General features: G+C 39.1%; 1 protein-coding gene across 2 annotated transcripts in view; it reads right to left on the bottom strand.

Moving 5' to 3' along the window:
* kcnab1a (potassium voltage-gated channel subfamily A regulatory beta subunit 1a) overlaps positions 1–10,119 on the bottom strand; it is a 102,653-nt gene extending 92,534 nt beyond the window's left edge. Inside the window, exon 1 of one of the 2 annotated variants that reach the window (XM_032545455.1) lies at positions 9,602–10,119. In XM_032545455.1, coding sequence (XP_032401346.1) covers positions 9,602–9,879 — 278 coding nt within the window. In that variant the 5' untranslated portion in view covers positions 9,880–10,119. Of the gene's footprint in view, positions 1–2,181; positions 2,699–9,601 lie in introns of those variants that run through there. The other variant, XM_032545454.1, reaches the window with a different exon arrangement.
* Between the last annotated feature and the right edge of the window lie 12,936 nt (positions 10,120–23,055).

Raw genomic sequence — 23,055 nt, 5'->3', positions numbered from 1 at the left:
CCTGAGCAGATAGCCTGACTAATAAATAGCTTTCCTCCACAAAGTAGTGAAAGGGCAGATGGTGACTACTGATATTCCTAAGAGTAGCACACTAAATCCATAAATCACAACAGAGTGGAGAGTTTTTATTAATGTGCCGTTAGAAAGCTTGTAAAGGTAGAAGGTCAAATGAAGGCAGCAAATATGAGAAAATCCTGGAGGACAATTTGTTTCCATTTGTAGGAGAACTGTGGCTTCAGAGGACATTTATTTCCCAGCAAGACAATGACCCAAACCATCCAGCTAAAGCTACACAGATATAATTTGAGGACAACAAGGTGGAAGCTCTGGAGTGGCCTACTCAAAGCCCAGACCTAAATCTGATAGACAATTTGTGACTTGAAAAGGGGATTTTCACAGCTGATCTCTACACAACCTGACAGAATATGAACAGTCATGGAAGGAAGAATGGATTAAAAATGCAGAATCCAAAAAGCCTGACAGACCTATCCACTCCATGCTGTGATTCCAACCAAAGGTGCATTTACTAAATACTGATTTAAAGCAGGTGAATATTTATGAAATCACTTATTTTACATTACATATTCTTGTGTTAAAAAAGGCAAATTGTGTACATCATGATTGATTTGCAAAAGCAATAAAAGAAGTACAACATCCTGGTGGTTAAGCTAGAGAAGAAAGTGATGGCATTGCATATAAATGTTCCTTTTTGTTGTGACTTTGATTAACGCAGGAGTCTTTACTTCTGATCCTCAATTATTTACGAGCCATTTTATTAGGCTCTTATAATGCCAAATGTTTAGGCATACATTTGCATGAGGTATTGCAGGAAAATCTGGAAAGCATCAGCTCCCATAAGCAGGTTGATGCAGAAAAAGATCTTCTTCATTTCTTGGTTTATTAATGGAAACAGCTGCCAGTTTTTTTAGGCCAGCGCAACTGTAGCATAGGTTTAGGTCACGTTATTATTACTCTGACTGTAATACATTCAAGTATGTTGGCAGAATTTAGCAGAGAATTGAGAGAAAGCCCAGGGGGATAAACGGACTATTCAAAATGACCAAAGCATACAGTCATTCATGGAAAAGTTAAGCCGGCAGCCTCTCCAAATATAAAACCCTAATGCACACACATCTTAAAATCACAGAGTACAGCCCCCTGTAAACGCAAACACAATATTTTTGCAGGTAGATTAAAAAAAAGTCTTGTGCTGCTGTTATTGAAGTGTTATGATCTAGAGTAAATCAAGCATGAAAAGGATAACATAAAGATAAAATCCCTCGTTCTGCACAGCTTCTTTTCCATCCTACCAAAGACAGTTCAGTGTGTGCAAGGCAGCTACATGCTGCTTCCTTGCCTGAGGGTTGAGCAGCGATCAACAGTCCCAGTCACATCCACTCAAACCACTCACTAGAACCATGATGCCTACTCACAGACATGACAAACCCTCTGAACAACAAGCACAGAACAGTCGTTTCCACCAGCGCCGTACTAACAGAAACTGGATTACATTCAAAGCAATTATTTAATAATAGACCTTTAACAGGAAGATGATTTAATCCTGTTATCTGTTATCTAGTGCTGACATTCTGATTACAGTCGACTATTAAGCCAATCAGGTAAAAACCTGCTTTTAAAATGCAGATCTGAGCCGAATTATTGTTGTCATGATTTATGCTTCTATTGTGTGTCCACAATACAAACCTGCTAAAGGTAATGTAAAATTAGAAAGGGAAAGGGGCATTTGATGCAAAATATTATAAATTTCTATTAATGTTTAATGGTAGAAGATTAAGATTACTTTCATTTGCATTTTGTTAAAGTTTTAGTTTGTGTCAACTTTAAGGTATGTAACTCAGTTAAAAAAACAACCAAACATCTATTTCCTTTCTCTCAAACTGTTTAAGAACCATAAAGATTTAGATTTAAAGTGAGCTCAACAGTCCGTGTAATGCATTGTGAACAGCATATTCAAGTGAATATTAAAGAACATTGAAGTGCATAAAACCAATGCAGGAGTGATTGCAGTTCTTTTTCTCTCTGCAAATGTTCTGAAAGCTTTTTCTCTTAAATTCCTTTCACAAAGAGACAGGAGATATTACACAGCCCCTTTTCCTAACCTACACACTGATTTCAGAGGTAAGTGGACTGCAAATTTGAAAAAAAGCCAGGTAGGGTTACCTGTAGACCATGCCAGTCTGACTCCTCACAGTGTCGTGCAAAGACAGCGAATGGAAGTTGAGAAACTCCTCCAGCTGTTTGAGCTGCCCTGCATTGTTGGCTTTGTTTGTGGCCCACAGCATCACAGGGGCATAAGACTGTGACCCCGGCCCCATGGACACCTGCTTGATCAGTCTCCCCTGACCCAGGCCCTGGGTCGGGACTCCGACTCCACCAGGATTCCTGGAATTCTTCTGCTTCGGGTTGGGGATCTCCGGGCATGTTGCTTTGTACAGGTACATCTTCAATCTGTCTTTGTCACTTTATCTTCTCTTTCAGTCTCTCTTTTCTCCTGTTTGTGTGCCCCACAAACATCTAAGCTCCAAGTAATCCAGGTAGGCCCCTCGCCCACTCAGCCCTACGCAGTGCTGAGGAGTGGGAGTACGTCAGCTTTTGATGAAAACCTAACAGTAGAAAATTTATCTCCAAACAAAACACAAAATGATTTTTTTTAACTCTCTAATTTAAAAAAGAGAAAAAAAGAAGTAGCTTAAAATACTCCAAGGGAGAAAAAAAAGCAACAAAATGAATGGAGTCCAATCAACGTGCAGGCAGCCGCATGTCCACTCAGTGAAAACTGATTTTTCCTTACATGTACATCTCGATGCGCTGGGCCACATATGTTGTCAAACCCCACATGTAGACACAGAGTGGCAACATGCACTCACAGATAACTCTGACTCTTCCCCCCCTCTTATCGCTCTCACACACACAAAACATGCACTCATGCTGTCACTTTGCCCCTTGCTCAGCCAGACTACAACATAAGCTCAGTTTGGTTTTGCTCCCTATTAAATGGTCTGGGAATCTGGGACGTTATTTTTCTCCCTCCCTCCATTTCCACCCCCCCCACCTCTCTCTCTCTTTCTGTCGTTCTCTCTCTCCATTGGTTTCTTTTACTCTCTCATTCCTTTTAGCCTTTTTTTCCCCCTCAACTCCCTTTTATCCGTTCTCCCATTCTCATTTTCCTCATCATCCTTCCTTTGTCTCCCAGTATTCCCTACGTCACAAGCTCTTTCCCAACTCCTGGTTTCCTTTCTTGTCTCCATCTTCCTCTTAACATTTGTCTTGTACGTTTTGTATGGGGTCGTACCCCATATATTAGCTTTATTCAAACGTTTTAATGTTACAAAGCTACTATAAAAAGTTTTTCTTAAACATATATTCATTTGTTTTCATTTTTATCTTGTATTTCCTACCATTCCATCTCCTTATCTGTCCACCTCTTAAATCGTAGTGGAGTTTTGTCCACAATAAACATCTGAAATTAAAAAAACAACTCTCAAACACTTTGTCGTACACACCCAGCAGCATGTTATGCACAGTTTCACCCTGTTGGAGGACATGTTTTTAACAAGGTGAACCACCATAATGAAGAGGGGAAGCTGCTTTTTTCTCTTTGCTTACACACACAAACACACCCCCTTGGTCCTCTCATGAGAACGTTCAGTGACATCATGTCTGGTCCTCCAGTGGATTGTAGGAATGAAGAAAAATGCCGTTCTCCCATATGAGGAAATCTGTGTTCAGATACACTCTGTCACTCTTTCTGCAGATCCGCACATGCAGGCAAATGATGGATGCTTTCATTCATGCACTGCTTCAGAATAAATCCACATTTATTCTTTGGTTTCTTAGGTCACTGGTTTTTCTGTAGGTTTTCATAAAGATGTGGTATGCACTTTCCATGCACATGGTGCCATTTTACAGCAGAATCAAATGCTGAACATCAAACACAACTTAAACAAAATTTCACTTCACAATTGTGTTCCTTGAAAATGGCCCTGTGTCTCTTTAAGAAGCCTCTATTCTTCCCGACATTCACATCACCACAGAAATGCTCCTCCATTATGCCGTTTACAATCATTCATAGGAGCAATGGACTGAGAAGTAGTCCGTATCATAAGCTCAGCAGACACACATGTTCCGCCAGGTGTTTGCTAATTGCTGCTGCCGCTAGTCTGGAGGAGCTGAAGGGAAAGTATGCGGTAGGAGACTGCAGCTCCAAAGAAGAGCTTTGTGGAAAAGATGAGAGGAAGCACTTCAGATCAATGAAGGGATTGCTGCAACAGGAGATTAAATGATTTCTCAAACATCCATGAAAGAATCAAAGCAACACATTAGGTATATCTTTGATGAGGAAATAACATAACATGATATAAAGAATATAAAGATCAGAATATTGATTTTTATTTAATACCCTTTCCTCTCTTTAAGCTTTGCATCCATTCTTAAAAATCATAATTTAAAACCTGCAAAAAAGTTTACTTTTACTAGAACAATGCAAGATTCCAGCATTGTCTGTTATCTATCCATCTATCTTTAAACTCGTATTATTGTTGATGTCTGTAATAAATTCATAAACATTGTTGGAAAAGCATCGTATCATGAGATGAAAAATGTGAATGTATTCTCTCCTGACCCCAAAATGTTTCACATTTCAGGTCTTTGACCTTCTTAGCAACAAAAGTGATTTGCACTTATTCAGTCATGACCCCCATTATGCCTCAGAGCCTCCATTTTTTTATGCAGCATAGATATTTATAAACTAAAAAAGGTTTTCAGCATTGCCAAGGTGAAAGCGAGTGCATGCACATCTGAGCACACAGAATTAGGCAGAGAGGTCGGTGGAGGCAGGGGGGTGGGGGGGGCAGCTGCGTTTGTTGTCCAGCAGGGTCGATGGAAAAACTGATCCAGCCAGGCGTCAGGAATGTCAGCTGAGTTTATGCAGTGCCTAAGTGTGTTTAGCATGTATTTATAGACATGGGATCCATACAGATGGAGGCTTTGCATGGTCACGTGTTCAATAGAAAAACTAAAGTATTATCAAAACAGAAATTGATTTTGGTTGATGTTGATGTTTTGTTGCTCTTTCTCTGGATTTTTTTGTCTCACTTCTGTTATGACTCCTGGCGTTTGCCTTCGAGCTGCTCATCATGTATATAGGTGAGCTGCTGACAAGAACACCAAAAAAGGCAGAGCAGAGAAGCAGAGGGGGAGGCCATGAAGAGGACCATCCAGAAACAAACTGAACTCTGCTTCACAGCTTTAGACAGCCAGGGTTCTGTCTCACTTGTCTCTGTCTTCACTTATTGTTCCACACATTTCCTCTCTAAGCTTCTACAATCAGCTTCATGCTCCTTGAGACTAATTAGCTGTCGTTTTCTATCTTTTATTTCTACCCTTCCTCCCCCTCGTGCTCGCTCCCCCAAGTGAATCGTTGTTATAATCATTGTGCTCCATGACAATTATCCAGTGTCCACAGTGCGACAGAAATAGAACGAGCAGCACAGAAAATTGTTCCTCTTGATTTTCTTTTAGTGAAAAAGATTAAACATAGGACGCTTTACAAGAGGTTGTTGAATACTGCAGGACATAAAAATTTGTTTTTACATTGTTTACTTGAACAACTGAGCTTTTCTCCTCACCATTTGACTGAGCGGCTGCGATAATAATGGCAGTAATCAGTCTCCAGCCCTGAGGGACTGTCCTGTTCCTGTTTAACACCAGTGTGTTGGCCTACATCATCCATTAAATCCCATTGTTTATTGAAAGTCAAAACCTTAATGATGACCAGTGAGAGTAGAGTAAATGTTGCATTATCAAGCTAAAAACTGTTTGGGAAACAAACATTAAGTGCAGCTTGAGTGTGACTTCTATTTTAAGAGCTGTTCAGGAATCTCACCTTAATAATTTGTTGTTTTGTTGAACAAAACTCACATTAATGTAGTTACAAATCTCAGCTACATTTAAAAGTCCAAAAGCGTAGCTGCTGCATGAGAGAAACGTGCCAATCTTGGCACCAGCTCCACGCTTCATCCAACAGGTTCTACAGGAACACGTGCTGCTGTTCTCTGTACAACAGAGTCATGTTTCCACAGCATTGTCACACCTGCTGCCAATGGCATTAGGAAACCTAATTCCACTGCCTTGTCAAAGTAGATGAGCGATATTGTTGGCTCCAGTGATGGACTCGCCAACTTGAAATTGGACCAATGCCTGATGGTCCAGCTAACAGCAGCCGTTTTTACTACTCAGAGCATATATGACAAGAAAATAAAAATAAACACCAAAATGCAGTTGTGGTGAGAAGTTTATATACGCTGACAGGCATGTGCCATTCTTTCTTTAGAAAATACAAAATAAATTCTGCAATTTCTAAAGAATGTGGGTAACAGAGTTGGACTTATCGGAGCTTTCCTGTGCCCCACAGGGTAAGAATGAACATATTTGGTTAAATATTCCTTAGCAGTTTACAGAGAAACCACATGCTTTCAGAAAGATTCATTCATTCGTATAACAGTTGTGATGTGTGTTTGGGATCATTATGCTGTTGAGGCACGCAAACCAACACTGCTCTCCTCAGAGGAAATAAACATTGTTAGGAGATTTAAAACTAACTTGGGAACCAGGGACAGTTTTAGGATGATCTGGGCCAGAACAACTTGGGTCTACTACTCACACAAGTTTCCTTTTTGGGCTCCAGGGTTATATTAAAGGCGGTGCTATGAGTGCAATGTTTTCAGATAGTTTCAGCTCGTAGTGCTAAGGGCTTGGGCTTCTTTAGAAAGTTATACATTGCACAGTTTTTAAAATATAAATTTTTTAAAAAAGAAAACTACAAAGGGGTTCCTTTCACATTGAACGGAGTTTTGTTGTAACGTCATCTGAAAGAGAAAATCGGCTCAACCATAAACACCCTCTAGCCTGACTGAAATTTGCAGCTGTTATCGAGCTACCGAAGAACCAGAGATTGAGCTACTTGGCTGCACTGAGATGAAGTATTTCTGGAGGAGTCAACAGAATGCTTTCAAAGCAACACTGTAAAAACGTTTTCAGTGGTTGAATTATGCTGACGGTCTGTTTTGATGCCAAAGGTACTGGTGCATTGCACGGAATGGATGGAAAAATAAAAATTAGGGAGTACAATCTTTACTTCTCAAATAAGCAGCAAGACAGATGAAACTTGGACTCATCAGGTCAACGATTTAAAAAAATTGATCAAAACTGGTTTTGGAATGGATAAACCAATTTAACATTAGGTTAATGTTAAATTGTACTTGCTGTTTCTGAAACAGTCCCTGCTTTTGCTTCGCTGAAGGTGTGGATTAAATCAGTAGGTTTCCATCCCACTGGAATGAACAGGTACAGTTGTTTGAAAATGCTGAAGCCAGCTAAAACAGACAGCATAAATCTCTCTAGCTCTTGGTTCCAACTCTGAACATTGATTTATACTTTGAAAAACCTTGCTGAAATAAGACATTTTTCAACTATAGGTAAGGGATATCTTACCGATAAGCACTATACAGAACCTCAGAAAAATAAATGACACTTCAACTCAAAAACGCACACAACATTTAATGTCCCACACTGTTAATTAAATCTGTTATAGCAGATTATGTTGATCATACTTCCTAATGGTCAACAATATGATTTAGGGATAGTTCATAAATATTCCACCTTTGTCAAAAGCAATTAGGTTTTCACTAAATTAGAGTGGGGAGGGGAGGATGGGTGACAGAGGGAAACAGTCATTTATGAGGGAGTTACACAATCCCAGGGATTTCTCTGGTTATACTCTGCCCCAGTTTTTATGCAGTCACTGGAGTGCCAAAAATTGTAGAAGTTGCTCTGATTTAAATGACAGAGAAAATCCAAAGCATTTGGCATTCATGTCAGGGTCTCAGAGAATAGAGCTGGCAGGCATTTTTGCAAGTGGGTGCGAGCGTATGCATGTGCGTGTCTGACTGGCAAGAACGGAGAACAGAGGTCCTGACTTGTTATCAGATGTTTTATGAAGAAGACAGAATCTTTACCAAAATAATGGCGTTCAGACTAAAGAAAATTATCAGAACTGATGGGAGTTTGGGGTGTGTGTGTGTAATGAGGTAAAGACAGGAATGCAGAGGTCTTGTTGATCTAGCTGTGGATCACAGTGTGAAGTCCTTTTTATTGGTAGTCCATTAAGCTCATCACTTCTAAAGCATAGCTACTAAAGATAATCGCCCCATCTTCACACTCCTCCTCCACCTGTCAGGAGAAATTCTTAACATATGAGCCTTTTATGAGCCTGTAAATAAAGATTATGAGAAGTGTGTAGCCACAAACATGTCAGCAGGACTCTTAGATAACGTCTGAAAGCCTTAACTAAAGACAGAGTGCTTAGTTTTATTTGGTGTTTGTGTTAATATTAATGACTTGGAATTTTCTTTCAAATTTAGTAAATAATTATTTTATTTAAAATGAACTGTTGGATCTATTTTCATTCTTAGATGCAAGAGGAGTCAGTTCAGGGGTACGAATACCTAACTTTTGAGATTTTCCATGAACGACTGACTGCAAATACATCAAACAGAGCTAGAAATGCCTATAGGACACTTCAGAATGAATCTAGTAATTGGTTGAGAAAACCATTTTTTAAGAGCTGAAGTAATGTTGGAAAATATTTACAGTTAATTAGAAAATTCAATCCTTTACAAGCTCTTGATTCTTCCCACAAGGACTCACTGTGTATCGAGGCTTTGGGGCCACTTTAAAAGAGAAATATTGATATTCATCTGTAGTTTCAAGCAACATAAAATGGGAATGCTTTTCTCCAGTAACAGAACTGATGATTCTGTGACCCTTAGTAAATATTTTTACACATATGAGACACAATAGTTGTCTTTTTTTCATGGAACTGAAAGTTCTGGTTCCTTTTGTGAAAAATTACATCAAACAAAGTCCAAACCCAGGGAGAGGAGTAAACAAAGTGGAAGAGGAAAGAGAAGAGGGAACAGGCGATGCGACAAACGGATAACTTTTGGGCTCTAGGCTTGAATAATTGGAAAAAAACAAATGAAGCATTTAAATCAGAAAAAAAAGAGAAATGAGACAAAACCAAAGGGTCAGACAAGGAGAACGCAGAACTAAAACTGTTTGCATAAGTAAAAATTATTAGACCAGACAACATGAGGGAAAACTATTACCAACATGAGATTCAACAGTGAGCAATTCATCTGTGCTTGGTCAGTCAAACCCACAAGAATCAAAACAGTCGCTTCAACCTCAACATGTTTTGTCACCATGGCGGTCCAAGATGTCAACACAGCCAAATCCAGCAAGACAGATGCATGCTAATAACATTATAGCCAGATCAGGTGACACCAGTGTAATCTGGAGGTCACTATGACGGGCATGACTTGTACAACACCCAAACGGATGGTTGGACAGACGGGTAGGGAAGCACATGTCATCGGATAACATTGTTGGTCCATCCCAAACATTGTTAGTTGCACACAAAACATTACTGATTACAGTATTCTGTCTGAAGAGGGAAAACACACCTGACACACCTTGGTGAAGCTACAGTGTCTCTTCACACTCACAAGATTTAACTGACCTGTAGGGCATGCCAGTCTTATTTGCAACGGTTTCCTCTTTGCCCAGTCCGAACATTCGAAGGTACCAACTGGTCTCCAACTCTCTGATCAGCGCTGCTTTATGCCTCTGCTGCGCCACCTTCTTTCCGGAAAAGGAATTGCGCTTAGCATCTTGGGAGTTGCTTCGGTGGGTTTTGGAACCACTGAGAGAGGCCACCGACTGTCTTCGGTGCATATTTGGGGGCTGGTGTCCACCAGGCCCCCCAACACCTCCTCCGCTGCTCCGCGCTGCTAGCATGGCCCGGGAGGTTGGCCCTTCCCGTCTTGGGGAAGGTTCAGGTGAACCAGAAAAAACTCTTGATTTGTACTGGTTTTAACCTTCTTTGCCTTCTGTTGGTTAAGGATGGTGTTCTCTGTTTGTCTGCCAGTTTTCAGACTGTCCTATGGTTAATTAGTTAGCTATCTTCTTCACCCCTCTCCTGTCTTTAAGATATGTTAGATCTCAATTCTACTTGATGCCTTTTGACTGCCTGTCTTTTTGTCTGTGCAGTGTTCTCTCTGTGCTCTTATAGCCTCATCCAGTCTGAAACTAGATCCGAGTTTCCTTGTCTCGTCACAGCCTGCTCTGACCTAAAAGGAAGCAGCCAAACATGCCAGGGCGTCAACAATGCATGCACTTACTCACTCACACAGACTGCATACATAATACCTGTGCACAAAAGGCACCTCCTAAAATAACACAGAAATTGAAGAAAAAGGATTGTTAATGCAATTAAAGTAAATGAACACAGTTGGAATAAATAAATAAGTGACCACAAGGAATAAATAAAGTCATCCCTATTTAAATATGTCTTTAATGCTGCGGGAGCATATGCATAGATACTTACTATAATTAAGACACAAATGTTACAGAGGTACACACATATGTGTCATCAGCATCATGTCATAATGGCTCTATATTTATGCTTTTCCTGGACCACCTCAGAGTCTTAACACCATTCTTTGTGTAATAAGACACACTGCTAGTGGGGGAGAAACTCTAATTTACACCTTTGTCAAGCATAGCAATGTAAAAGTCTAGACACTTTTCTTAAACTATGAACAGATACAGTAATCTGATATTTCTACTTCTAGTTTATTTCTTTCTCAAAAATCTAGTAATTATTTTTATTCCCTTTCATTAGTATGAGAGGGACAGTTGGTAGCACTCTTGCGGCAAGAAGGTCCTGGATTTGATTTCTGTTTCTGTGCTGAAGGGGCCTTTGGATGTTTATCTGTGGCTCCTGGTAGGCAGGTCTATGGCTCCCCACACCCAATACTGAACATTGTTACAAAACAGCCTTTATACACAAGCATGCTAAGGCTCACCAAGGTGTTTTTCAAATGCACTTAACATTGGGTTGCAGTTTCTACTAAGTAGGCCTACTAACTTGTTCCATGTACTTTTCAGTGATGTTATTATATAAACATAAGTTGTTTGTTGCTATGGTTTCTCAATTCTGTTAATTTCCCTCTTTCTGTAGGTGTACGAGCAGATTTCTAGAGTCCTTCTAGCACTAGAAACACCCTTGTTATTCTAGCTAGTCCTTATTTCTCTCCTTTACTCTTATCTACTTGTATGGTTGCCTGCTGATGAGATTAATCATAATAGGTAGGTAGTGCAGACTTTGTCCTTCCCTCTAACGCTGACAAATTCGGCAGAACTTTGAAGTAAACTAAAAGGTAAGAACAATCAAATATTGTACCACTTTTAAGGTTTGAAGTACTAAAATATTACATTTTACCGGTGACAGGGTGGCTTGAAGGAGAAGATCGTGCAGACAACAGAAACAGCATTTAAACTGTAAAGTGTGGATGAGCTACAAACGTTACTAGCTATTGCATGAAATTCTGCATCCACTGCTATTTTGGACTGGTAGTAAATCTGCTAACAGACATGGACATGTGAACGCACTCATGCATTAAACAGCTCCTTGTGGTCAAGCTTTGTGGACTGAGAATCCCCTAGAAATCTAATCAGATACTTAGAGATTTGACTCTTCTGAGGTCAAGTGAATAGATCAGTGACGGAGGACCAGCATTAAATTATTTAGCCCAGTAATGAGATCGAAGCAGACTGGACAAACTGGACATAAGCAATCAGAGTGGACTGGGGAAAAGGTTGGGGTGCTGGATATCAAGGGTGCTTCCAGATACTTTGATTGAAAACCTGTCAGTATTATGTGTTTAGCTTTATGGTGGCAAAGTTCATAATTGTGATCTTTAAGAGCTTTCTCTTGTCTTTCCCATTTTGATGAGTGGCCAAGAGAAAGTATCACATTATACTTTTTATCATTGAGAAGCAGGTGGACATTGGTTACAATTTAATATTAGGTGGACACTACAACCAATTAAAATTAATAATAAAATAAAACAATTTATCGCTGAGGGTACTACTGCAATTCTGTTATGTTCTATTAACTTAATGACATAAAAATGTTACGTTTCTCTTTTTATTCATTTTCATCAGGGGTGCTGATAATATTTAACGACACAGAATGAGGTAAAAAATTGTGTTGGGTTTGTGTCTTCACCACCGAATGGGGTAAAAATAGATCACTGATGTCTTTCTGATCTACATTTGTAGCATGGGAGTTTTGAGTAAAATGACAGTAGACACATTTTCACTGAAGTCACACGGCCTTATGCAAAGCCCATCAGCTGGAAGATCTGCTGCTTTCCAAGGTCCCTGGTTCAGAGGATTCCTAACACAAAGTTTATCTGATCTGACCTCTCTGTTACTTCTTCATCACTTAGTGGGAAATCCTACCGTAAGCAAAATCCGTCATCCCCGGCCTTTATCCTGAAGCTCCGCTGAGACGTAAACTGATACAGTGCACTTTGCAAACATATACGATGTGTGCTCTGACACAGAGACTCAGGGTAAATTCATTATGTTTATAGAGCAAAAATAATTCTGTTCAGTCAAGTTAAAAGGAGCCCAATAACATGGCTCCTTTTAAGGAGTTTAGCAATCCCCAAACGATTAGCAATCCCCAAAGTTGAGGCATTTTTCATGTGATGGGAAAAAAAACTTTAGCAACAGTTCTGAGAACAAAGTCAATTTAAATGCTTTCCTTTTTTACTCACAGGAAGATGTTACTAAAATTGCAAGACCCCATAAATAAACTGTCTCATAGCTAATTAGTACTAGTATGAATCAGTACAACATCCATTGTGTTTCTTAAGCTTCAACGAACAAGTTTGCCATAAATCCATCCTACCCTACCAGCACAATTGTTCATATAATCACAAACTTTAATTTATTTTGTTACAGTTTTACATGACTGCCAAATGCATAGAGGTTGGTAGCAGTTTTTAAAACAAATAATATTGCAAATCTAAAAAGTGTGATGCATCTTTGGATTGTTGCTGTTTCAATAAAATCCAGTGTAACCAGTTAAGAAGTAACCTACCTGAAAGTTAGCATGCAAAGCTGATAGCTACGTACCAGCTATACGTACAATGAAAGTTTTACAAAGTGCTTACCCATTAGGCTGAATATAAATAAAGGTTGCACTTTTTTGATTATTTGATTTCTTTTTTTAAAAGAAAAAAATCTTTTTGTTGGCCAATAACATAAACTGTCAACATAAAGGGTTGAAAAACTTACAATATTTTTTGCAAGGTATTGCGTATCAAATACAAGACAAGATTTAGGAAAGAAATGAGAGAGAGTTGTAAGACATACTGAGAAGGTTTTGAAATTAAAGACATACATAGATACGTGTGTGAAAATCCATCCAGGCTACAAACTATATGAAACAAACTAGAACAGCTGCTCTCCCAGTTTTAGATTTAGCTAAGCAAACCTGAGCCTTTGGATGTCCCATTGGTCTCATTTTCACTTACATCTAATTAGAACAATTTAGTTTAGCACTGCAGTTACATATTACTTCAATAAGGTGAGATCATAGCTATACAAAGTTTAAGAAAATCAACCCTGCAAAAGGGTTCGGCTTAGGCCTCTTTCCCCTGTACCTGGCACTTGCGTGAAGGCAGTGTGAACAGTTCAGATAATGTTATATTTTTATAAACATTAACCATGCAATGTGCTGCACTCTTCCTCTTGTGCCTGTTCTCTGTCTCACTCAGAGAACAGGCACATCATTCATTTTTCTAACACTGACCATGTGTTTTAACAATCAATTTTTTTCAGTGTAGTTTTGATTATCTTCTTATGGGAACTTTACAATAATTTACTCTGAAACACATATTAGGTTCAACTGTTATGATCAACTCAAAGATTAAATCCACTTGAGATGTCCCACATGTTGAGACCCATACATTTTAAAGGCTAATACAATTTTGTATTAGTGTTAAGAAATCCACCAGAAAAACAGACATTGTTTTGTTGCTTTCCATTCACGCATTTAGCAATACCACCCAACTGAACACTAAAAACCTACACAAACATAATATCTGGAGGGTCAACTGGTAGTGATCTTTGGCTTCTTGACCTGGACAACAGATTTATCAAAAGAAACCTGTTTGTAGTTTTAAGAAAAAGTATTCAGATTTGAGACACCATTAAAATAAATCTGCTAACTCAAAGTAACTTATGTAAACACTAGTTCACTCAGACAAATACAAAGCAAAAAGAATGTGTACACATGCACCATGTGCACATTTTGTCTCAATTTAGCTCAAGTGTTCCTGTATGGAAGCGTCAGCTGGCATTAAATTATAAACACATACCTTCACCCCTCTGTCACCGGGAGAATTTATTATTGTCCACACAGACAAATTTGACTGGATACAGCTTTACGGCATCATGGATCTCTGCAAAGCCACGTGTTCCTGCCAGAAAACACACATATGTCAACACTCAACACAACTAAACACTTTGTTATCCATCATTTCGATTCCTAATCAATTAACATTTCTAAACATCAGTAGTGGCAAAGGTTTGTTTTATTTGTAGCCATAATAAAACAGTCTCTTTACATTTTCACCACTGTAAAAATGCATTCTCACCAAAAACGTCTGCTTGTAATTCAGTTTCCTCTGACTCCCTCTGCTGGACTAGAAATTTTGCTACACATTTTATGAAGATTTTTGATGTGCACACATGCACCATGTACACATTTTGTCTCAATTTAGCTCAAGTGTTCCTGTACGAAAGGTTTTTGTTGCATTTCAACAAAAGCTATTTTTCCATGCATATGTCAATAATTCAGGCCCGGCCCAGGCCTCTATGGGGCTATAAGTGAAATTTGGTTTTGGGGCCCTCTATTTATACTAATAATGTAGTTTGCTACGATCAACAGTCATATGATTAGATCATTCGAACGCCTGCTATGAACTCATTGCATCTCTAACAGTGCTGGTAACATTATATCTTATATGTGTCATATAGGATACATTTATCTGAGTCAATTTTCTGAATTTTGGGGAGATCTGTAATTGGCGATAAGCCAGAAAACTGCAATCGGTGCACCCCTATTTAAGATGGAATACATACACATATTCATGGCGTATTTTTGATTAAATTAATTTCTCTTAGATCTAATTCCAATAACAAAAAATTCAATTTATAGTAGAAAAGTCTTTGTCGCCTGAGAATGAGGACCACTGGTGGGCTGATTGTGGGTCTTCAAATAATTTTAACAGTTCCTGAACTGAAGGGGAGATTGTTTAATAGTTAAAACAGTACAAAAAAAAAACCTTAGTAATTTTTGCATGTTTTTGTGTGTTCCACTATTGTCCGAAAACTAAGTAGGATTTTAGAGTTCCCCCCCTCCCTGCTCCAGCCTCCAGGTTCTACGTAATGGCCCTGCGTTTGCTGTCGCAGCGCTTCTCCTGCGGCTTCACAACTTGGATGGCCCACTGTACAGATTTGTGACACTTACCTTAATATTAATTATTATAGTGGCGTTTCATTGCGCAACTCCATGGACACGTTCATTCATGGCTGTTTTCACGTTTATTGTGCTGTCCATATTAGTCTCGATATTTGCAGCTTTCTGGAGCGCAACGTGAAGCTGGACATCGTTTACAGCAAATATATTAACTTCACATGAAAACACATGTTTCCCGAATGATGGACAGGGAGAGTCTAACTGGTTGTCAGACAAATTCTGGGGCTTATTAAGAATCTCTGCTTATTTCAAAACCCAAATAGGCAACTTCACGTTCAAAAACAAACCCAAAAAAAGCGCAGTCCGCGACTCATTAAATTTGCAAGTGACGGCGTCACGGCGATCAGCTGCTGCCGTCACATAGGAATGGTGCTTTGTCTGTGCTATCTAGTCAGATTTTCCTACCGTAGCACAGATAGATGGCTATGTCTATCTGTCGGTGCTACGCGTCTAAAATTTCTACCATGATGTTTACAAACCAAAAACTACAGCAGGCTGTGTTAATGTTAAATATTATCATTGGATAACATTCTTTGAGTGACGAGACTGAAGTGAAAGCTTAAGAGTTATGCTTAGCATAGCATTGGAACAATTTAAATACACGACAAAAAACACAAAAATATCACCTCCTACTTCAGAATATCCTATCCGTTTGAAATGAAAAGCTATCCAGATGTTTGCACTAATCCTTTTAAGAGAATATCCTACCTTTAAAAATATTTTAAATACAGAGGTAAGAATGAAACAGTATCAGACGGGTGAAACAGGTTTTCGTTGAAATTAAATTAAACACAGACAACTACAAATACAGATCACCGCAAGCTCTTTTTTGAGCATTAATACGTTGTAAGGCAGTCTGTTCTCACTGTTTACACTATTACATTGCTATTACACAGCTTCAATATCTCACATAATATTGCTACCAAAGTGCTCTATTTAGCACACAAGTAATTAATATGTTGTTTTACGGGTTTCTTTATTAAAGACGACTGTTGACAAACAAGATATAAGAGTAACAATGAGCATCTCCATTAATTAACAGCCGTTACAGCGCTGGATTCTGGTCGACCTGCTTCAAAATAAATATTTACAATCTGGCACAAACACATTATTCCACCTTATCTCACTACTAGCACACAAACATTTATAGCAGCATTATTCTGTAAGTGCTGCTCAAACAAATATTTGATTTATTTCAAACAGGTCTTTAAAAACAAGCAATTTGCAGGGCAGAAAAAAAAATCATGCATAACCAACAAAATAATTGGCTTACCCACTCCTTTTTTGTTTGAAAAGGAGTAGGAAGAACACTTATTTAATCCTATCCTTTATCTCAATTTAATGACTTACTTACAATGCCCTAATTATCAAAAATTAAAACCACATTATAATATTCATTTTCCTTTTCAATATACTGTGCTAAAGAGCCAACAAATGAACGATATTACATAGACAAAATGATTACAAAACTAACTCATAAGACAAGAAAATTCTACAGATGCATAACAGTAATAATGACAATTTAAATAACAATCGGACATACAGCCATAGAATAATTACCAACTCCTTGCAAATGTACACAGATAAATTCTTCTTAATTTGTGTTTAACCATTACACTCTGGGATAAACGGCCAATTTTCTCTAGTTAGTATGAACTTCTTTACATACATTACTATAATTGAATTACTAATTTCAGAGTTATAAAGAAAAAAGGAAGATCTTACTGAACTTAAGTAGATTTTTTTTCATTAAAAACACTTTAAGGTTCTAAGATTTGCAGGCTTGAAATCAAATTAATAAATTGTGTGAAAATAAAGTTTAACATTGTCCCCAATATTAAGCTTTAACCACTAATGGTTAGGAAGGAAGGAGGGAGGGAATCAGGAATTGATGAATGAAGGGAACCAGGATGGATGGATGGAGAAAACCAGGTTAGATGTATGGATGAATGAATGAAAGGAAACCATAATGGATGGAGGGTGAGAACCAGGATGGATGGATAGATGAAGGGAACAGTGACATACGGTCATGGGAGGCAGGTGAGGCAGAGCCTCACCTGTCATCATGGAAAAATAATATACAATGATAAAATAATTTATATTGCTATTTTCACCCTGTGGTTTGTACTATAAAGTACCTATTTTTCATTTAGCTTAACCAATTCTGATAATGTTTTTTTCAAAATTGCTGAATTTTTGCATTTTCCCATTCAAATGCTTGGAACTGAAGCTGGTGAGGCAGCAGCGAACTGAGCCTCACCTGGGATTGCGCAACCTCTCGCTAACTGCACTGGCTGCCATTCTATGGGAGCATGATCCTCCCGTCTGTACGTTGCCAATAAAATAACAGAAAAACTGAACTGATTTTCCATAATTTTGCTTATTTATATAATGTACAGTGTTTTTTTGTCACGAATTGTGTAGGGGGTCTATATTTGTAAATATGATTATGATTAAGTCAGTGCCTCACCAGCTATGAACCTCACAACATGTCACTGGAAGGGAACAAGAATGAATGGACACATAGATGAATGAAGGAAACCAGGACGGAGGAATGAAAGGAACCAAGAATGGATGGATGGAGTTCATCTGGGTCACAAAGGAGCTTCTCATCAGAACGATAGAGTTAAATCCTTATTTTCTTCTCTCAGATCTGCCCAGCAGGAGAAGCTCGCTGCACGTCATCTCTTCCGGTGTCCATTGGCTCAGGGTGATGTAGCGACTCAATTTCAACAGGTGAGGCCGTTTTCAGGCTGATGATCTCAAATCTCCCCCACCAATGGCGCCTGAGATGAGCGAGTCGTAGCGACACACCGCCGACCCGTTCGGCTCATTACTGATGGTACTGGAGTCCGATTCCATCAAACTGCTGTGGGACACTTAATGAAACTCTCCCTGCTCAGACACAAATAAAAAGGAGAAACAGGAAATCAGAGATGAATTATTTTCATCAACAATTTATTATGTTGTTGTGATGGAAAATAAAAACCCAACTGAAAAGAAAAAAGCTGCTGAGTGGAGGACCGAAGGGAAGAAGTCCTCTTTATTCTCAAACTTTAAATTCAAATGAACACTTGACATTGGAACTGGAATACATTTAAAATATCCTAAATAAATGAACAGAAACTACAAAATAAAAGGAATTATGAAGTTTCTGGTCTCAACTAAACCTTTTTTTAAAAGAACAATTTTGTTTACAATACACCAGATTGAAGACTTTATTCATCCACTTTTTGGTAGAAACAGAAATCATGCAAATGGAAATTAAGGACCGGAAGGTGACAACAGGACATGTGCAGATTCCAAGTCAAACCCTAAAGACTCAAGAATTAAATCACTTTTCAAAAACGCCCTTTTAAATATTACTTAAACAGCAAAATACCTGCAGCATTAATTAAGAAAGATTGCTAAGACTGTTTGAAGTCAAAATGGAGATCAATCAGGAAGCGTCACCTGGGAACACTTCCAGGGTTTCCTCCAGAAAACCTGATGAGCCCAGTGGAAGAGCTGCTGGGGTCATCCATCAGCGGTCTGCTGCGTGTTTGGGTTAAAAAATGTCAAGTTACAGAAAATCTGAGGTGCAGGATCAGGCATCAAAACTCAGAACAGCATGTGAAGCTAACGGGCAACTGATGGGATGCCACAATTAGTTCACAACTCCTGGTCAGTTCAATGTCTCGACTATAAACCTTTGCTTTAATCTGTCTTTATTGTCACTGGTGGAGAAAAATCCCCATTTAAAATAACCCATAGCCTGGTGAGGGGAAAATAAAGCCTGGTGGCCCACCAGGTTCATAAAACACTGGGAGAAACTGACTTCTGTCTATAGCTCTGGTTATAAGTGGGAACCCTATCTATATCGCCATCTCTAAATAGGAACATTCTGTGTTTATATTTCTAAGCAATCTTTGGGCTGCTCTTGGTCCGCTCCCTCACCTAGGACCCGTTTGCCCTGGCAGACCCGACCCAAATAGAGGCACGAAGCCGCCGACGGCTCCTAGGATCACTGGGACACTCAAACCCCTCCACCACGATAAGGTGGCAGCCCACGGAGGGGAAAAAACAAAGCCAGAAACAGTTCCATTCTCTGACCTGAACTGATCTGGAGAGAGGCCAGAAGGTGGCGCTCTGGTGTTTCTAACTAAATAGTTAGTTTAGTTAGAAACAAAACCTTTTCTAACTAAAAAGTTTAGTTAGAAACTAAGCTTTTTGTTTTCTCAGTTATTTTTCTCTCCACTAAAGCTACACCTGGTCTGGTGTTGATTAGCTGTGGTTGCTCCCTGGAAAAGGGCATTGGCTGATGTGATGCTGTCATCACCTAACCGTTCTCCCTCTCCTTTTCATTTCCATGAACATGGAAAGTTCTCCTGACTAGTTGACTTGTTGTTGTGTCTTTGCTCTGTCTTCTCTCAGCTACAGTCAGTCATGGCAGATGGCTGCTGGTACTGAGCCTGGTTCTGGTTCTGCTGTTTGTTTGCTCCTGTTGGAGGGAAGTTCTTCCTCTTCACTGTCACAACATGCATGCCCTGTATGAGGGACTGCTGTAAAGTCAACAACTCAACACAAACGATTTGCTGACCCCCCCCTGCTGGCCAGGAGGAGTGAATGCCAAAAGTAATGACTCCATACAATCTGCTGGGTTTTATTTGGTACAAACTTTTTAAACCATTTTATAATTAAGTGAACCTAATGAATTGATAACTTGGATCAATAGTAGTCTGACCTAATTGAAATGCCTTGACAAGAACATTGTTGTGAATTAACATTACAATTATAAGCTTTTAACCTTTTGATATCTACTTTAGGGGTTTTGAATGTTTTGATATCTAGTTTAGGGCTTTTGAATGTTTTGGAATCTACTTTAGGGGTTTTGAATGTTTTGGTATCTACTTTAGGGGTTTTGAACTTTTGTGTATTGGTTGTTGGAGTTTTATTTTTATTTTTATATTGTTTATTAGTGGGGCTCATTTGTTAGTTTGAAAGGTAAATTTTATATATTGCCAATTCACAACAAATGTCATCTCAATGCACTTTGAAGTAATTTTAGTTGAATCACATGTATTCCAATTACTAGTACAATAAGCTCAGTTGATTATTAAAGTAGTTTAAAAAGTTTGTACCAAATGAAACCCAGCAGATTGTATGGAGTCATTACTTACAGCATTCACTCCATCTGACCAGCAGGGGGCACCAGCAAATCGCTTGTGTTGAGTTGTTGACTTTACAGCAGTCCCTCATACAGGGCATGCATGTTGTGACAGTGGAGAGGATGAACTTCCCTCTAACAGGAGCAAACAAACAGCAGAACCAGAACTGGACTCAGTACCAGCAGCCATCTGCCATGACTGACTGGAGATGAGAGAAGACAGAGCAGAGACACAACAACAAGTCAACTGATCAGGAGTACTTTCCGTGTTTATGGAAATGAAAAGGAGAGGGAGAATGGTTAGGTGATGACAGCATCATATCAGCCAATGCCCTTTTCCAGGGAGCAACCACAGCTAATCAACAACAGACCGGGTGTAGCGCCTATGGAAAGAAAAATAACTGAGAAAACAAAAAACAGTCATAAGAAATAATGCAGTAGAAACAGAAAATGACAAACAGCAGTATAAATACAGACAGATCACAATAAACCAGTCTAAACCTTCTCATAATAAATGCCATAACTATGGTAGCGCTAAAAGGATGCAAGAACACATTCTCAAAAATCAATACTAAATTCTAACATTTAACATTGAAATAGGAAGACATTTTACATATCTAAAATAAATAAAACAAAATTAATTATGAAGTCTCTAAACAAAATTGTCTATTGAAAATAAATAAAACTAAATAAATAAAACAATGGCTAGATGAGGCCAAAGTACCAGACTGAAGACTTATCCAGTTTTTGGTAGAAAGAAAAAAAAAAAAAAAAAAGATAAACTGAAGTCGTTTTGAGAAATGTTTTAAGTTCAGCCATTTTCCACTGTCGGCCGATGGGGGGCGAAATCCAAGACAAAAAAAGAAAGATGATCCAGGAGGATTCCTGAAGAACAACAGGACAGAAGGACAACAGCACAAAAAAACAAGGAGACAGATGCAGGTTTAAGGTCAAAATATTTAACAACTCTGAAATCATCCCTTTTCAAAAACTCAAGAGACCTCTTAAATTACCTTCTTAGTAATCTTTGTAATGAATTCCATACACATATGACTAAAGAATCCAAGTTTGGTTGGTTAGTTTTCATATCTTTACCCATTGGTAAGGTTCGTTTTCGCACAAACCCGACCGAAGGCCAACTAACACCTTACCCTTTGGGAGGGTTTGTTTTCGCACAAACCCGACTGAAGGGTAATTAGCCCCTTACCCGTCGGGAGGGTTCGTTTTCGCACAAACCCGACCGAAGGGTAACTAACCCCTTACCCGTCGGGAGGGTTCGTTTTCGCACAAACCCGACCGAAGGGTAACTAACCCCTTACCCGTCGGGAGGGTTCGTTTTCGCACAAACCCGACCGAAGGGTAACTAACCCCTTACCCGTCGGGAGGGTTCGTTTTCGTACAAACCCGACCGAAGGCCAACTAACCCCTTACCCGTCGGGAGGGTTCGTTTTCGCACAAACCCGACCGAAGGGAAACTAACCCTTTACCCGTCGGGAGGGTTTGTTTTCCCACAAACCCGACCGAAGGGTAACTAACCCCTTACCCGTCGGGAGGGTTCATTTTCGCACAAACCCGACCGAAGGGCAACTAACCCTTTACCCGTCGGGAGAGTTAGTTTTCCCACAAACCCGACCGAAGGGTAACTAACCCTTTACCCGTTGGTAGGGTTCATTTTCACACAAACCCAACCAAAGGGTAACCCTAGTCCCTTGGTACCCGGTCGGGTGTGTGAAAACAAACACCCCTTTGTGTAACCAAAAGGATCTTGGTTACCCTTTTGTAACCAAAATCAGAACTCCTACATTTCAAATAGCCTACCGTGTTTTTCTTGCGTGGAGCATTGTGCATGGAATGGATTGACCCCTTCATTGTACTTGTTTGTTACTAAATTCCTTGAACTCATCCGATGACTTCATAGCCTTGAGGAGTACCTGCAGTAGCAAACCACATTTCCTGCCGTTGAATTCACATTCCTACCTTTCACAGTCCGAGGCCATCTGGTGTCTTCGGAGTCATTGTTCCATGTCAACAAAAACTGTTCATCAGCTTCCATATCCTCCCAGTCCATATACCATGTACATATACCATAGCTTCCCGGTCCATATACCATGTGGTGTTGAGAAGGCCTTAAATTCTCAATCATGAGCTCAAAACTATCAGTCACCACCATAGACACTGAGGATGCATGTTGTGACAGGGGAGAAAAAAAACTTACCTCCAACAGGAAGATTTGCAAAAAAAAAAAAAAAAAAAAACTGCAGTTATCAAACATTGATTAAAAGTTATGTAATCTGTAGCAGAGACTCATACTGAAGATGCATGCTATGACATTGGATAGGAAAAACTTCCCTTTAACAGGAACACTTTCCAAAAAAAAAAAAAAAAAAGTGAACAATGCACCAAGTAAGTAAGCTTAAGAAAAAAGCCT

This window comes from Xiphophorus hellerii, chromosome 18 (assembly GCF_003331165.1).
Source record: "Xiphophorus hellerii strain 12219 chromosome 18, Xiphophorus_hellerii-4.1, whole genome shotgun sequence".
Taxonomy (NCBI): Eukaryota; Metazoa; Chordata; class Actinopteri; order Cyprinodontiformes; family Poeciliidae; genus Xiphophorus; species Xiphophorus hellerii.
Note: the sequence above shows the minus strand (reverse complement) of the source record. Positions and strands in the feature narration are given on the sequence as shown.